The 13,289-nt window shown below is 42.0% G+C and overlaps 1 protein-coding gene across 1 annotated transcript in view; it reads left to right on the top strand.

The window, feature by feature from the left end:
* Window positions 1-13,289, top strand: part of MDN1 (midasin AAA ATPase 1) — an 88,764-nt gene that overhangs the window by 65,330 nt on the left and 10,145 nt on the right. Inside the window, exons 78-90 of the mRNA XM_083608261.1 lie at window positions 639-754; window positions 1,059-1,514; window positions 3,595-3,824; window positions 4,839-4,979; window positions 5,926-6,098; window positions 6,305-6,466; window positions 6,840-6,977; window positions 7,681-7,822; window positions 8,901-9,073; window positions 10,113-10,253; window positions 11,159-11,297; window positions 12,307-12,602; window positions 12,878-13,039. Coding sequence (XP_083464387.1) covers window positions 639-754; window positions 1,059-1,514; window positions 3,595-3,824; window positions 4,839-4,979; window positions 5,926-6,098; window positions 6,305-6,466; window positions 6,840-6,977; window positions 7,681-7,822; window positions 8,901-9,073; window positions 10,113-10,253; window positions 11,159-11,297; window positions 12,307-12,602; window positions 12,878-13,039 — 2,469 coding nt within the window. The remainder of the gene's footprint in view (window positions 1-638; window positions 755-1,058; window positions 1,515-3,594; window positions 3,825-4,838; window positions 4,980-5,925; window positions 6,099-6,304; window positions 6,467-6,839; window positions 6,978-7,680; window positions 7,823-8,900; window positions 9,074-10,112; window positions 10,254-11,158; window positions 11,298-12,306; window positions 12,603-12,877; window positions 13,040-13,289) is intronic.

The raw sequence follows: 13,289 nt of genomic DNA, 5'->3' as shown, positions 1-13,289 counted from the left end.
TGCTGCTATCGTTATCTATTAAATTTGTATACCGCCCTTCACAGGGTGGTTCACAACATAAAAATACATTGCGTGAGAGCACAATATAAACACCAGTTATGAGTAAAATGCCTAGGTGCTTAGTAGCATCTTCATGTGGCTAAAGGTTGATAGGGATGGTGCTGGGCATATCTCTCCAGGGAGAGCATTCCACAGCTGGAATGTTGTGGGGATCCTGCTTTCCTCCCTGATTTAGCACTTTCAGTCCTGATCATCCACAGCTCTTAAAACTCCCATTAAAGTTGCTACGATAGGAATTTGTTTTCAAAGCGCGTTTGTGCTGTTTTGATCTTTTTATGCATAGGCTTTCAAATCTTGTTTTCTGGGTATGTTACTTGCCTGAAAAGTATCCAAAGGCTGTAATCCTGTGCACGTTTACCTGGGCATAAGCACCTTTGAATATAGCGGGAGTTAGTTTTGAGTGAACAAGCATAATGTTAGATGGGGCTGCACAGTAGTTTGTATGCGTTCCATGCATCTTTCATTGTCAAGGCGTAGGCAGAGTTCCATGGATTTGCCTAGTAGCAGTTGGGTGGGGGGCCACATTATTATGGCAACCATTACACAGGAGTGAAAAGTGCTACCTTGTCACACTGCAGGAAATTGGACTGGGCACCGTTGAGCGATGCAAAGGATTCACAGCACACCTTATGAAGATGCTTGTCAAGCAGAGGAGCTCCCTCACTGCCTTGACTGAGCAGTGGATTATCCTGAGGTATTTGGACTTTTGTTTTCTGCACACTTCTTTAGCTCATTTGAGAAAGAAAAGCATTCTGACTCAAAAAAGAGAGAGGCAGACTGTATACTGCAATAATAGTGCAAAATGTAAACCCTCAGTACATTTTTACGCATGTTCTCTATCCTCTGTTCATACAAGCAAGAGGCATTGCCAGATAAATAAATAAACTTTCCGCAAAAGCTGCAGCATTTGGAAATTGCCGTGATCCACTATATACTGACGGAGGTGTACCGATAGTATTATTATAAGCAGATCTCTTAACCTTGTGAATCTCCTACAGGAACCTTCTGAGCTGTGTGCAGGAGATTGATGCCCGGTTAAACCCTGCTTGTGAATATGAAGTGGCGTTTCCTCCTCAAGACGGTGTTCAACAGTGGACCGATAGACTGCAATACCTTTCAATGCAGTGTGTGGTGGTCCTGGAGCAGCTGTCCTGGTTTATGGAGTGCTGTCCAAAAGGCCAGTCCTTGAATGCTTCCAGGGCAGAGACTGAAGCAACTGAACTGAATTCCCCTTGTGTTCTGAAGTCCATGCCTGGTTTTAACCCCCCAGAGCTACAATATTCCACTCCCATAGCTGCAGATCAGCTGCCTGCTGGATGCAAGATGCGAAAGCACGACCCGTTGTTTCAGAAGCTGATTTCAGACGTGAAAGAGATGCTGCTGGAGGTTAAGGCAGTAAAATCGGATGTGGACAGAATCAGACAACTGTCTTGTGAGACACTCTTCCATTCCTGGTAAGTAAAGTACTACGGGGAGAAAACAGTTTCACTCCTGCAGCCTTCATGCACCCTAATCTGTAAGACTGTGACTTTATTGACTGCATTGTTCAAAATGGGGCCTGCAGTCAGCCCCCATTATATCCCAAATAAATGATTGGCGCTGCTGAAGTTGGTGGCCCAGCCATGGAGGCACAAAACAGTCCTCTACACTGCCGAATATCAAGACATATGCTGTATCTAAGCTTAAGTGCCTTGGGGGAGAGTTATGCCTGCACTTTTGGAGGAAGTGCACAGAGGAAGCTTAGCACTCCTTGACTGGGTGATATTTGCATTTCAGAGGACATAATCAAAAGCATTAACTGTGCTTCAGCATTACATATGAACTAGGCCACTGTGAGTTGAGAAATTCTAGTAATTTGCAGAGACGTGTGTGTCTGTAAACTGGTATTCCTAAACAAATAATAAACTTCATTGGACTAAATAATTCTTGGAAACCCAGACAACTGTTAGGCCAGTTAGGGACTCTTCTCACCTACTATCTTAATGCTTATGTCTTATTTCTATATTTGTTCCAGTGGTTATCCTATTATTATTATTATTATTATTATTATTATTATTATTATTATTACTACTACTACTACTACTATCATCATCATCATCATCATTATTAGAATTTATATGCCCAGAGGTTTCAGGGTGGTTCACAGAATAAAATCAAAATATAAAACCACAAAATACATAATCAAAATAAAAGCAACAATCCAATAACCTCCTTTTCTTTTACATTTGTATTTTAATATAATTTGAATTAACTGAAATGCTCAATAAGTAACACTTATAATAATACAATAATAATAATTTATTATTTATACCCTGCCCATCTGGCTGGGTTTCCCCAGCCACTCTGGGCAGCTTCCAACAAAATATTAAAATACAATAGTCTATTAAACATTAAAAGCTTCCCTAAACAGGGCTGCCTTCAGATGTCTTCTAAAAGTCTGGTAGTTGTTTTTCTCTTTGACATCAGGTGGGAGGGCGTTCCACAGGGTGGGTGCCACTACCGAGAAGGCCCTCTGCCTGGTTCCCTGTAACTTCGCTTCTCGCAGTGAGGAAACTGCCAGAAGGCCCTCGGCGCTGGACCTCAGTGTCCAGGCAGAACGATGGGGGTGGAGACGCTCCTTCAGATATACTGGACCGAGGCCATTTAGGGCTTTAAAGATCAGCACCAACACTTTGAATTGTGCTCGGAAACATACTGGGAGCCAATGTAGGTCTTTCAAGACAAGTGTTATGTGGTCTCGGCAGCCTCTCCCAGTCACCAGTCTGGCTGCCGCATTCTGGATTAGTTGTAATTTCCAGGTCACCTTCAAAGGTAACCCCACATAGAGCACATTGCAGTAGTCCAAGCGAGAGATAACTAGAGCATGCACCACTCTGATGAGACAGTGGGCAGATAGGGTCTCAGCCTGCGTACGAGATGGAGCTGGTAAACAGCTGCCCTGGACACTGAATTGACCTGTGCCTCCATGGACAGCCGTGAGTCCAAAATAACTCCCAGCTGCGCACCTGGTCCTTCAGGGGCACAGTTACCCCATTCAGGACCAGTGAGTCCTCCACACCTGCCCGCCTCCTTTCCCCAAAAACAGTACTTCTGTCTTGTCAGGATTCAACCTCAATCTGTTAGCCGCCATCCATCCTCCAACTTGCGTAAGACTTGTACAGAATCAAAAAAATAACAAATCTGCAACTTCCAGTAAAGTGCGTGGTTTAAACAGTGTAGTGCCTCTTTGTATCATAGAACATTTTTTAAGGGTGGAGGTACAGGCTAAAGAAACTGAAGGAAATCTGCAGGACTACCTTATGCAAGCTGAATTTCCTTTTCCATTCATGTAAGACAACTTCCAAACCTTCTGGTAAAACCATAGATGTTATGTTTTTAGTATCACAATTGAGTCTTAGCTTGTTTTTCTGATTACCAGTAAGTCCAATAGAAGCGATGTTTTGTGTTAACCCCAGACCCACTCTTTCTCAAAAGCAAATGTGCAGGCTAAAACATGGCTCGTTAAAGTGAGCTGTGATTGCTTTTGTCTTACAGGAAAAGCTTTGAAGTGTGCTCTTCAGGAATAGAATGTTTGCTGAAGGTTTCAACCCAACTGCAAGATATAGAGTCTTTCTTTGTCCTACCTGAGATGGAAGCCAATCAAGTTTCAACACGGATGGCGTTAATCAGAAGTCTTGTGTACATCCAAGGAGAAATTAATAGAAGTGTGGATGACTTTGCCATTTGGAAGACACAGCTCTTCAGTTCAATTTCACACTGTAATGGTAAAGACATGTTCCTTTTAATCTTTCAACCAATAAAGCAGTTGATTTAAGTATTATTCTGTTATCTCCTTTGGATATTTGCATCTGTGACTAAGGGCAGTAAAATTAGATCATGATTTTGTTAGGATCCTAAGCATGCTTACTGAGAACCAAATCTTGCAGAGTTCAAAGAGGCAGTCCTATGTAAGTGTGCAGAGAGTATTGAAGCATTCACAATAATGTTCAACGTTTTGTTTAATGTAGCATGTCAAAATCCTAGCGGCTGTACTTTGGTGGGAGTTGGCGTTTTGTTTATTTCTTGCTAGTTGTTGTTGGATACTTCCTGGGACCTCTGTTCCTAGTATCTGATGCTACAAAGCTTGTTTTCTCATTAAAAGTTGGACATTTGTTTTCATGCCACTGCATGTCTTTAGCCGAGTCTTGTTAATGCATTATGAAATGAGCTGGAATAAGTATAGCAGTGGCAACATTGCAAGGGGATTAAGGATTCATTGATTTGACCTGACTTGACTTGGGGAAAATCCTAGCAGCAGCACTGCCTGAAAATTCAGTCTCATTTCTGGGCCAAGGGCTGGTGAGAGGCTAAGAGGCAATATTATTTGCACTATCTTCCACTTGCAAGGCAGATGTCAGACTTTTGTTCTGTGAGATAACTGCGGCAAAGCATATATACCTCTTGGAGTAATGGAGTATATCAAATTTTAAATTAGGCGGGGAACTGGGAATTCTCCAGGTTTTAACAATGGGGAGACACTAGTTTTATAAAGCCCAACCATCATATCAAATCTTAATAGTTAGTCTTATTTCAGGTTTTTGAGCATTATATCTTTCTTGTTAAAGTTTCATTTGTTATTGTGGCTTAGAACTGCAATTTGTTTGTGTCGTATCATTTGTTTATTCCATAAAATTTATTATGCACCACTTGATTGCAAAAACAAAACAAAACCCTCGAAGTGGTTGCTGCTTTCGAAATCGGATGTTTTCCCCACTAACATTTCTACTGTATTTCCAAAGGGAACCAAAAGTCAGATGATGGATTTGTCGAACTCTACTCAGAACAAGTAGAGCTTGCAATCCAAGCTATCCTGGGTGCAATTCAGTGTTTGGTAGAAAGGAAAAAGGTAAAAGAAGACGACACCTCACAGAAGGAGGATGGTGAGTCTTAACTTTTGTCCTTTTCTCTGAAGCACTCTTTATACTTTCAGAAATATTCTCTCTCTCTCTCTCTCTCTCTCTCTCTCTCTCTCTCTCTCTGTGTGTGTGTGTGTGTGTGTGTAACTAAACACAACATATATCCTGGCAAATTAGGTCTTTGTTTCAGGGGCAGAGGTGGATGTTCTAAATATGATTGCCACGGTGAAATTGTGAAATTTGGACTTGCTATAGCCGCCTCCTCCTGAATGCACCCATACCCACACACCCAAGAGGCTTGTGGAATTCAGAGGATTCTTGAATGCTCTGATAGATTTTATTAATCTGTTATTTATTGCATTTATATCCCACCTTTGCTCCATGGAGCTCAAGGTGGCACACATGGTTCTCCTCCTTCTCGTTATTATCCTCACATCAGCCTTGTGAGGTAAGTTAGGCTAAAAGACTGTGGCAAACCCATGGTCACCCAGTAACTCTAGCCACTACACCACACTGGAGGGTGGAGAGAACTGGCAATAGTGCCAAGGCCCCTTGTCTGTGAAGGGCAATCAGTACAGTTCTCTTGGGCATCTGGTTCCTCCTGGATCCTGCAACATGCCGTGGTGCTCTAGGGCAGGAGTGGGGAACCTTAGGCATGGGGATCAAATGTGCACCTCCAGGCCTCTCTGTTTAGCCCACACCACAACCCCTTCCCAGCCACACACCCTCTCCCCAGGCCCTCACCAGCCCTGCTTCATACTTTCCTTGAATTTTTTTGCCTGGCTTGAATATGTCCTTGAACTCTGATAAGGCCTTTTTGTTGCCTGGATGAAAGATGGAAGTGTGTGTAGAAACTAGCCTACTATACAAAGGCAACATTTTCATTGGGTAAAAATGTTTACCCAAACCTTTTCTGATTAAGGATGAATTGAGTCTTCAGTCTTTTCCCTTTTCCCTTTTCTTACTCAAGGGGAAGAATCCTTGGTTGGCAGGCTCAAGGCAGGGCATTTAACTAAACTCTTGGATGAAGACATCTGTGCAGATGTGAATTCTCTGCACGTGCAGAAAATCATTTCGGTTATTTCAGAACTCCTGGAGCGACTAAAATCCTATGGCGAGGATTACACTGAATACAAGTGCAAGGTAAAATTCATCTGTCAAAATGTCCTTGCTATTCATTGAGGCTTGGTCCAGCTGGAGGAGGCTTTGAACGTGAATTTCTAGACTTTCTGTAAAAGGCAAAATAACAGAGGGAAATTGTAAGGTCACTTAGAAACTTCTCGTTTTGTCTTGGGGGCGGGGAAGCCCCTATATTTTTAATGAACATTGGATTTATTTTGTGTCCACAGCTTTTCAATCAATCCTGCCACTTACTGGTGCGTCTAATGCCAATACTTTACAAATATTCCAATATCATCCTTTTCTACCTTACTGTTACCTTGGCTACACATAGGAGCACTGGGAAATTGCTCTCTGTTCTAGCTAACATATTTACAGAACTGGCCCGGAAGGTAAGAAATTCTAGTTTACCCTCTCAGTGGATTTGGGAAAGGGGATAGAATTCTGAGATATCTGGAGTTGTGAATAAAGCTTGTTTAAAGAAAGCCACAGCAGAAGCAAGATGTTCGTCAGTGTGTTGAATGAGCTCTTTATCTTTGGCTCCATAGTACTTTATTTGTGTGCATGTAGATAGATAGATAGATAGATAGATAGATAGATAGATAGATAGATAGATGATAGATAGATAGAAGTCTGTGTATAATCTGTCCTTTGGAAGCTTAATTGTTTTGATGAGTGCTAAAATCTGTCCAAAATGTTTCAACTTCTTCTTCTTCTTCTTCTTATTATTATTATTATTATTATTATTATTATTATTATTATTAGGGATTTTGTTTACCAAAAGAGCTAATGGAAGATGCAGGAGGAGAAGGAGGAACAGAATTCCATGATTACGAAGGAGGTGGCATTGGAGAAGGGGAAGGCAAAAAGGATGTGAGTGACAAGATAGAAAGCGAAGATCAGGTACGTGCCAAGTGGGATTTGAGGCAGTCGCTCCAGAGAAGCCATGAATATGTTCATAAATAAGTTAAAGCACGTTCTTAACGATAGGAAGCCAATGTAAATTTCACCAGTGCAAGTTAACCCATTCCACACTCTGTTCAGGAGTGGCTGGGAGCGGCTACTGTTGGCTGTGTTGGCAGGCAATTATGGGCTTGAGTTTTGAGGATTAGGCCCTAGGTCACATGACCTAGCTGAACAGACTTTGGAATAGCTATAAGTCTCCTTGTCCTGTCCCACCACTCCCCTGGAATGCCCCTTTTCAGGACTTAGGCTGGTTTAAGATTGTCTGGCTGAGTAGGGGTTAGGGAATTGTACTGACATCGTTACAGATTAGCTGAAAGTTAGCTAAGAAAGCCCCAAGTTCCTTCGAATTCAGAATTTCTCATCCCAACGGACCTTGGGGGTTGGACTCTGCTGTTATTTTCATATACTTTAATAGGTTTCATAGTAACTTTCATTGTCTCTCCCCCCCCCCCCGCCGCCATCTGCTGCTTACTCCTAAAGAAGAAGAAAAATGCCTTGGATTCTTAAAGCAGTTCTGTCCTCCTGCTGGGGTTGAGCAGTTAGATTTTATTCAGTAATAAAACTGTGTTGCTGAGATAATGGTGGGGATGAAACTAATGCTTCATTAAAAGCTGGAATAATCTTTGGTTAAATATCCCAGGTAGAAGATACTTACCAGAAGGGTCAAGAAAAGGAGGATGAAGACCCAGAATCCAAACCAGGTATTGAAGGAGAGGACAATGCAATTGAAATGTCAGATGATTTTGAAGGCAAAACCTATGACGGGGAGCAAGAAAACCAAGGTATGTGGCTTGTACTTTGACAATTGTAGGTTTCGCTTGTCTGTCCTGTTATATGCCAATACAGGTGGGAACGCTAAACATTTTCTTTGCAGGCTTTTTGTGCAAACATTGACATGCAATGGAAGTACTTGCTCAGAATTAACGTTAAGTGTGATTCCAACAGCTTGATGTCCTTCTGTGGCAAAATCTGGCAGAGTTCAGTATTTGTGAAAATGGTAATGCTGCTGCTCTCTCATTAAATTAATCCTTGTGTGGCTTGTGTGGTTAGGAGCTCTTCCTGATTAATGACTATAATTGGAGCGGGAAGCATCTATAACTTTTAATTTAGGAAAACCCTTAATTGTAACATTTCTAAATGCAGCAGAAGTCCAGCTATATCATATCTGTGTGTAGTGTGTTATTCTAAGTGGGATAGAACAATTGAGCGAGCAATGGGGGAATCTTACCAAAAACTTTTCATGACATTACTGTTAATTTCAAACTGTGACAGACCCTTGGAGAAATCTGAATAAGAAAATACATGAATATACATTCTGTTCAAATGTTCATAATTCTTATTTCTTATAAACTTTTCCCTTGTTTCGCCAAATGTGTTGAAACAATTTCAGGAGAGACACTTCTTGTACAGTAAGCCCTCAACTTACGCAGGGGTTACATTCTGGGGATTGCATCTAAACCCAAAATCACATATAGTCAAAACGCATTGGGTTCAATGGCGGGTGGGATTGCCAGAGTCTCTTTTCCTGGATACCCACCCCTTTCCGCCCACTTTTTACTTAAAAATAATAATTATTGCCAGGTGAATGAAGCTGAATGTGAGCAAGTTAAATCCACGTAAGTTGCAGGCTTACTGTACTCATGTAGGTGTCCTCTGTTTGATGCAGAGTGGCTGAATGGTTTTAGGCTGTCACCCTAGTCCAGTCCCTGCCAGCAGAACGTGTGCATTGCTAACCTGTGATGTCACCATGCTTGTGGTGTTCATCTTGAAAGTTTGTGAAAGGCCGTGTGTCCCTTATGCACTGAGTTCTAGTACCTTATAAAGAGGATGATGCAAAACGAGCTGTGTTGCCTTATACAGAAGAAGACGACAAATCTGACGAAGAGTTAGACAAACAGATGGGAAATCTCGGAGATGCTGAAGCTGACAAATTGGATGAGAGGCTTTGGGGAGATGACAACGATGATGAGGAAGATGATGAGAGTGATAATGAGGATGATAATATAACAGAAACAGGACCAGGAATGGATGAGGTGAAAACATAAATAAAAGTGTGCTCCAAGGAGGAAGTATTGTACAACTTTTTAATTGCATGGTACAGTATATGAAATACAATACAAAGATTAGTGTCTCAATTTTTTGTGAGACTCCCTTTTTAGAATGGGATTATTGAGAAGCCTTGCTTGGATTTCATAAAATCAGCAAGGAGTAAACTAGCCTGCTGTCTACCTTTTTTTGAAGATGCCTCTCTCCATATGGAACTTGCCACCCACAGAGAGTGGCTGAGGAGGCAGTGCTTCAAAATCGTCCACTCCTCAAGCTGTAAATATCAACAGGGGCTACCAAATCCAGAGCCTTTTATGTTGCATCCCTAGTTTTAGGCATCTGCTTTCTTATGAAAGGAAATAGCGACCTTAGGGGTTGTTGGTTTTTAATCGGATATCCATCCATAGAGTGACAAGGAACAGATAAAACGCCTACTCAATCTTCATAATACACAATTCCTGTAAAACAACTGTTGTCTAATATATTTTGGGATCCAAAATGTGCAACCATGTTTCCTCAAGTAGACTGGTAGCTAGGATGTTGCCCTTCAGATGTCATTGGACTCGGAACTCCCATCAGCCCCAACCAATGTAGCCAATGGTCAGGAATGATGGAAGTTGCAGCCCAGCTATATCTGGAGGGCCCCACATTGACTATCCCTGACTTAGAGAAAACGCACAAGGTTATACACGTTATGCAGGTAATTTAAACAGCTGCGTGCACCTGTCTGAGAACCCTGCTATGATTAAGCTTCCAGGCAAATGTACACAGTCATGTGTTTATCATCCACCCTTTGCACGTTTGCTGTGGGAAATGCCCTGGGCTTACACACACAAAAAGCTGTTAGGGTGCCGCCGCCTTTAGTATAATAAGTAGAGTGTTTTGATAAAGTAGCCATTTGTCTCAAAACGTGTTGGATGTTCCCTGTGGCTTGACTGTAACAGACCCAACAGAATTGTATATACACCAATGGTAGCAGGATGTACAATGAAATGGTTCCATGGCTGTTTTCCTTGAACGACTTAGGGCGATTCAGAACTTGTGGCAAAAGATGACAACACGGACGTTGACAACAAAAATGATAAGAAATCTCCCAAAGACGAAGAAGAAGAGAATCAACCAGATGGTGGTGAACCCAAAGAGAAAGTCCATGAGCAAATAGATGAGGTAATGAGAGCAAGTTTGCTGCAGAAAGCTACGTTTATATAACTACCGTTTATTTTAACTGAACTTGAGCAACATGCGTTTCCAAAGGGTTTTTATGTATTGCTATTTCCAAGAATAACACCTGCTCCTTCTTAAATAGTTTGTGGTCCCATTGTCTTTGTGGCTTTCATTCTTTTAAAGCCCTAAATGGCCTCGGCCCAGTATACCTGAAGGAGTGTCTCCACCCCCATTGTTCAACCCAGACACTGAGGTCCAGTGCCGAGGGCCTTCTGGCGGTTCCCTCACTGCAAGAAGCGAAGTTACAGGGAACCAGGCAGAGGGCCTTCTCAGTAGTGGCGCCCACCCTGCAGAACACCCTCCCATCAGATGTAAAAAAACAACAACTACTATCTGATATTTAGAAGGGAACTCTGTTTAGGGAAGTTTTTAATGACTGATGTTTTAATGTATTTTTAATCTTTTGTTGGAAGCCGCTCAGAGTGGCTGGGGAAACCCAGCTAGATGGGTGGGGTATAAATAATAAATTCTTATTAATTATTAATTAATTAATTAACTGGTGCCTAAACCTAATCTGCGGGTTACCACCTGATTGGATTTTATTCTGATCCTGATCTGATTTTAGGATGTATTTTAATTGATTGCCTGATTTTATGTTAATGTTAACATTTGATGTTAGCCACTCTGAGCCTGGTTTTGGCTGGGGAGGGTGGGGTATAAATAAATAATATTATTCTAGGAAACTAGGCCTCTTTAATGAAGTTTGGCATCCTTTCTGTTGGGGCTTCATCTAAAGATAACATCAAGAGTTACTTTACTATGTCTCTCAACAGGTTCCCCCCCTGCCCTCCCCCCCAACTTCCTGCCTCCATTCCTTGTATGATGTGTCACTTCTTTCTGTTTAACAGCGTGAATATGATGAGAACGAGGTAGACCCTTATCATGGAAATCAAGAGAAACAGCCTGAAGCTGAGGCATTGGATCTTCCTCAGGACCTGAACCTAGAGAACGGAGAGAAAGATGACGAGGACAAGGAAGAAGAAGGAGGTATGGCTCACAAGGTGTTCCTTTATCAGCAGATATAAAGAAAAGAAAATATTATGTAGTTGTGGTGCCTCTTGAGTGTCTAGCTATAATTGGGGACTGGGTGGAGGTACAGAGCCTTAATCTGATTCCAGACAAGGGTCGTCCCTGTTGTTTGGGGAAAATAAGGATTGATGTCATAATTTTGATCATTCGTGCTTATAACCATTGGAAGTTTGTGAATTAATTGCTGCATCTGATTGTGTTTGCATTGAGGAAGGAATTCAGCCAGTTCCATGTAGTAGGGAGGCTGTTTCCTTTTCCACACAGGTTTGGAGTAGGCTGATTGTCCTCGAAAGTTAGGAAGAGTCTTACCAGTTTTGTCCCACCTCCTGAGGTGCCTGGGCCATTTATATCAGTGTTGGTTTCCGTAGCTCTCCAGTCTCAAGTATCTGTCATCTTCTGATCCTCTCCTATTCCAGTTAGGGGCACACAGTTTGAAAGAGAGATTCTCGTGATATTGTTTAGTGGCCCCTAGGTCCAGCTCACACCTGTATTTGCAGGACTGAAACACTGTACAATGTGGTAAGATGCACATCAGGGGCATAGACCAAGGAGCAGTGGGCTAATTCTGGTTTCATGGGGCATATCTGCCATTTTTCTCTGTGTTTGTATGTGTTCTTCATATTTTAGGGTGTTCAGTACCACAAATGTTGATATGTGTATATAACAAATGTTTCGCCTATTTCAAGTAAGTAGTGTATTGTTTGCATGATTGATACCATATAGAGAGTTGGGCATTGGAAATACATAATATCAGCACTTCCATTACTGCAGTACGTTGACATATTGACAATCTATGCTTGTACCAAGGGAAAGTTTCAAGTTAAATGTACCTTACCTTTTCATTTTTAAGGATTATCTAGGAATCTTAGTAAATCTTCCTCTCTGTTCCTACCTGCCCAGGAGTTGGTAAGAGAAAAAACTGAATTCTGCCTTCCTTCTGAAAGGTGTGTCTTTTGCGTTGCATTAGGAGAAAATCCTTTTGAGATTGAGGAGAAGACAATGGATGTAGACGAAAAAGAAATTAAGGATTCTGAAGAGACAGGAGAGGATGGCCAGGATCCTGAGCAAGCTGAGAAAGAGTCCTCTGAAGAGAAAGGTGAAGGAGAAGATAAAATGGAGGAAGAAGAAACAAAGGATGAGGAAAGCACAGGGCATCCTGATGCAAATATGGAGGAAGAAGCAGAGGAGCCAACAGAAGACCTGAGTGAATCTCCTGAGAAAGAGGGAGAAAAGGGCATCCATGACCAAGGCCTTAATCCTCAGGTTATGCTTATTCTTTTATTAATAAAAAACAGTAAATGGCCTCCTTGAGTTCCCCTGCATGGAGGCATGTGAAAAACACATCTTAGTCTCAGCACCTGAGTGTATGTAGAGATAGTATACAGTTTTAAGGCTAAAATTCCAGTAAATGGTAGTAGTAGCGCTGTGGTTTTCTTGGACAGCAAATAGATCTCCTGTAGTACAAAACCATTTCTGGCCCTCCCTCCCATCACACCTGTCGAATGCTCATATTGATGTCTTCATCTGAATTGCTTTAGGAAGAGGAGGATATCAATAACCCTGACAAGGACGAGGAGCTGCCTGATGCTATTGAGAGAATGGAACATGAAACTTACGGGCAGGCAGGAGAGGAGAACCTGCAGAGCGACACGGCTGTGGAGCTGGCTGGAACTGCTTCTGAAAAGGACCAGGCGAAAGAGGTGAAGCAGGGAAAATCCCACAGTACCTTTTGTATTATGCGGAACATACTTTGGAGGGGGGAAAACTTCTAAAGCACTTAACTTTCAGGCTTGTCTCACTGCTGCTGATTTTTCCTCTCTGGGTAAATACAAGGCTTTTGAGGCACATGACTGTCTCCCTGCTCTCTCCCCGCCCCCAATAAATCTCAGTAGCTGGACTGCTTAAGCCAGAAGCTAATTCTGTATGCTTAAATGGACGTAAGAGATGCTC

This window comes from Podarcis filfolensis (assembly GCF_964270895.1).
Source record: "Podarcis filfolensis genome assembly, chromosome: 3".
Classification (NCBI taxonomy): Eukaryota; Metazoa; Chordata; class Lepidosauria; order Squamata; family Lacertidae; genus Podarcis; species Podarcis filfolensis.
Note: the sequence above shows the minus strand (reverse complement) of the source record. Positions and strands in the feature narration are given on the sequence as shown.